At 60.8% G+C, this 3,739-nt stretch overlaps 1 protein-coding gene across 2 annotated transcripts; it reads right to left on the bottom strand.

The window, feature by feature from the left end:
* Positions 1–3,739, bottom strand: ZNHIT1 (zinc finger HIT-type containing 1). 2 transcript variants are annotated; one of them, XM_075907208.2, is made up of 5 exons: positions 3,592–3,739; positions 2,973–3,143; positions 2,224–2,303; positions 1,746–1,915; positions 1–270 (listed from the first exon to the last, which is right to left on the bottom strand). In XM_075907208.2, the coding sequence occupies exons 1-5, from the start codon at positions 3,611–3,613 to the stop codon at positions 249–251; spliced, it is 465 nt and encodes a 154-aa protein (XP_075763323.1). In that variant the 5' UTR covers positions 3,614–3,739; the 3' UTR covers positions 1–248. The 2 variants fall into 2 exon arrangements, with proteins under 2 accessions (XP_075763323.1, XP_075763324.1); XM_075907209.2 differs by lacking the exon at positions 1,746–1,915.

Below are 3,739 nucleotides of genomic sequence, written 5' to 3'. Positions count from 1 at the left end.
TAGTGAGGACGGAGTGTTTATTTACAGGCAGACGCAGGCAGCTCAGGCCTTGGGACCTCAAGGATCAGTCCCTCCCACAGGGCAGCAAGATTAGTGCACCCCCCTGGAATCAGTCGCCCTCTCTGCCAGTACCAGCCAGAATCAGGGTCCCCCAGGATCAGAGACCCTCAAGAACAACCCTTCTCCCCTCCAGTGCAGCAGACTTTGGGCCCTCCAACTGGGGGTGAAAATCCAGGATCCAAGCAGAGCTAAACTGTCCATTTCAAGCACCTGCAAGGAGAGAAAAGGGGGAGGCGGGATTAAGTGGGGATCACATTTACCTTGGCATGCTGCATGTGAGTGCTGCTATCTTGTAGTAACCTTGTGTGTGTGCCTCAGCTTCCCTGGGCACTGCACCAATAGCTAGACGGTAGGGATTTTGGTGCACCAGCCTCCCCCATGTACACAGTGGCTGGTGCCCTGTATAAACCTGAGCCTGGGAGGGGGTGCGATCAGGCGACACCTTTTGCTCAGGAAGCAGGACAAAAGCTAGAGGAGGGGCCGAGCTAGTCTTGGCTGGCTTGGGGTGCAGGGGTAAGGGCTGGGGCCTTGGCTTTGAGCCCCTCTCTGAGATGGATGGTGCTGGCTGCTGGTTCCTGGGCTGACAAGTCTGTTCTACACTGTGTCCCTGTTGCCTAATAAACCTTCTGTTCCACCTGCCGGCTGAGTCTCACATCTGGCTGCGGATGTGGGTGTAGGGCCCAGTGACTCCCCGTTCCTCAGTGATGGTGTGATGCAGTGTCAGTAGGTTGCTGGTTGCAGTGCTTGGCCTGTGGATGACCCCTAGTGGCCTCTGTAAGCGCTGCCCAGAGGGGGGCTCCTTGAGGGCCCCCAAGACAGTGACTGAATCCGTCCTACCAAGGGATGGAACAAAGGAAGTGAGTGTTGGGGGAAGGGTCAGTTTCTGGCTGGGAAACATGAAGGGAACAGCCTAAGCTGGGTGCTGAGAGTTGAGGGGGGCGATGGACCCGCTAACCCAAAGGGTCTAAGGCATCCGGGCCCTGACTCCTGTAGCCACATCACGTCTATGCTGTGCTGTATCCTGGAGAAGCAATAAATCGTCTCTACTCTACTGGCTGGCTGAGTCTGTTAATGCTGCTACTGGGGTGCAGGATCGGGGAGTCCCTGACGCGCCGTCAGAGGGGATGAGATGGGGCACTGACCAAGCCATGCCCAAGATAGGCAGGGTGGGAAGCAGCATTCCAGCCTCATGGGGGAAGTGGCACTGCTCCACAGCCCCTTGCCAGCAGAGCGGCTGGGACAAGGCCAATGGGCAAGAATTAATGGAGCCCCCCCAAAACTCTGCCAGTGACTCCACTGCCTGGCGACCCCTCCCAACCTAGGTGCCCCTGAGCGCTCCCCTGGTCTCCTAGGGTCAGAGAACAGACTCCCACCACCACCTGAGGTCACACACAAACCAGGATCCCACCACGGAGCAGAGAGACACCCTCGCAACATCTGCAGGGACAGACACGCCGAGATGATGGAAAAATATTCCTGGTCTGCCAGGGGCACCTGGGTCTTTCCTAGGGAGGTATACGGGGTGTCACCTGGTGTTTTGGGGAGTACTGAGAGTGGTCGTCTTCCCTGGGGCTCTGGGGACAGTGCAGTGGGAGGGGCAAAGGGGTTTCCTGGGGGTATCAAGAAAGTCCCCTGGTCTCCAGTGGTCCTGGGGGTGACAGAGGCACTGTAGAGGGGTCACTGACCGGGTCTCCTGGTGGGTGCCCAGGCAGCGCACACAGCAGTAGCGGGCCCCACAGCTGACGCAGGTGTAGTGCGAGGGCAGGCCACACACGGCGCAGAAGTGGCGCTGAGGTAGACTCGAGGGGGCTGCACAGGCCGTCAGATAGTTGGGGCCCTCGCTGGTGCTCAGGTTCTGGGAGAGGAGGGGGGGCAGGGAGCACGTGAGCCCCAGTGGCCCTGTCCCATGTTTCCTGTTTCCACCATATCCCCGTCAGCCTCCCATTCCTGTATCCTACAGTCCTGCCAGACCTCCCCCCCCCCCAATATCTGTGCCCTCCAAACACGATGAGCGCCAGGCCAGACATCCCCCCCCACACACACACACACACGCTCAGGGGTCCAGGCCAAACCCCTCTGCCATCACATACACTCCTGAAGCCAGACACATCTCCCATCCTCCACACACATACTCCTACCCTCCTCCCTCACTCCAGGCCATACCTGTTCCTCTAGCAGGGCCTGGAAGTTCTTACGGAAGCGGAGTTTGAAATGGTCCCCACGGGTCTTCTTCTTCTTCTTCCCTGGGGTGGAGGGGACCAATGGGTTAGACACACCTCCCAGGGGCAGACACACACAGGGACCAATGTTCCCTGTCTGAGCTTGGATGGCCACCCAGGAGAGATTCGGGTACTCTTAGCTGATTAGCAGAGTGCCCACAGCCGGTAGCCTGTGTTTCTACTGGTGGCGCACATCCACACATGCCTCTATGCATGTAACAAAACGTATTCCATACATGGACAGAAAAAATTAGAGAGAACATTGATCAGGAAAACCCTTCTCAAGACCGGAGGCAGCATAACACCCTTCCACCACAGGGCAGGCATACAGAGACTTCCCATATCTGGGGCAGCAGAGATACTGAGACCCTCACAGAGACCTCTCACTCTCCTGGGACAGACAACCCCATGTCTCCCACCCCATTTCAATCCACTATGGCCTTACACCCCCAGAGTACCCTTAGATGCCCACTCCCCAACCCCTACCATGCATCTCCACACCAGCTCCCCCTCCCATCCCATCCCAAAGCCCAGGAGAACCCAGAAGTCCTAGCTCATAGTTCCCTTCCACCCCCCCCTCCGCTCTAACCACTAGACCCCCCCCCCCCACCTCTCCCAGAGCTGGGGAGACAACTCAAGTATCTGGGTGGCCCTGGGAAGAGCAGGAGCGGGGATCCCAACGTTCAGGCGCACCGGTCTCAGCATCGTCGTCAAACTGGGGCAAGCGCTTGGCCAGCTGCGGCAGGTTGGCGTGCGGGTCGTCCTGGAAGTTGTCGTTCTCCAGCGCCTCGAGCTGGCGGCTCAGCCGGCGCTGCCGTGTGGCCCGGTCCAGCACCCGCCGCTGGCCCAGCTCCTGGGACCGTGCTGCAGGTTGGGGGAGGTCAGAGCAGGGGTCTGACACGTCCACTCCCTGCCCCCCACCATTCCCTGTCCCCCATTCCCCACCACTCTCTGCTCCCTGCCCCCCACCATTCCCTGTCCCCCATTCCCCACCACCCTCTGCTCCCTGCCCCCCACCATTCCCTGTCCCCCATTCCCCACCACCCTCTGCTCCCTGCCCCCCACCATTCCCTGTCCCCCATTCCCCACCACCCTCTGCTCCCTGCCCCCCACCATTGCCTGGCCCCCCACCCCCACCACCCTCTGCTCTCTGCTCCCCACCATTGCCTGGCCCCCCACCCCCACCACCCTCTGCTCTCTGCCCCCCACCATTGCCTGGCCCCCCACCCCCACCACCCTCTGCTCCCTGCCCCCCACCGCTCCCTGTCTCCAAGCCCGGCCCCTGCCGCTCTGCCCCCCATCCCCCACTCACCTGACACCTTCTTCTCCACCATGCTGGAACCGGGCTGTGCGAGTCCACCGTCACTTCCGGCAACCCGGCCCCGCCCCCGTCAACATCCTCCCTATGCCCCGCCCCCTGCACTATGCCCCGCCCCCGCCGTCATCTTACCCGGGGCAGC

Source organism: Pelodiscus sinensis, chromosome 22 (genome assembly GCF_052426305.1).
Source record: "Pelodiscus sinensis isolate ZL-2025 chromosome 22, ASM5242630v1, whole genome shotgun sequence".
Taxonomy (NCBI): Eukaryota; Metazoa; Chordata; order Testudines; family Trionychidae; genus Pelodiscus; species Pelodiscus sinensis.
This window is presented reverse-complemented; position numbering and strand designations above follow the sequence as displayed.

Excerpts from the sequence above, each read along its gene's own strand:
- ZNHIT1 (XM_075907208.2), bottom strand. The coding sequence starts at position 3,613 with ATGGTGGAGAAGAAGGTGTCAG. Across the intron at positions 3,144-3,591 it reads GGTGGAGAAGAAGGTGTCAG|CACGGTCCCAGGAGCTGGGC; the intron begins GTGAGTGGGGGA and ends CCCAACCTGCAG. Across the intron at positions 2,304-2,972 it reads TGACGACGATGCTGAGACCG|GGAAGAAGAAGAAGAAGACC; the intron begins GTGCGCCTGAAC and ends CCTCCACCCCAG.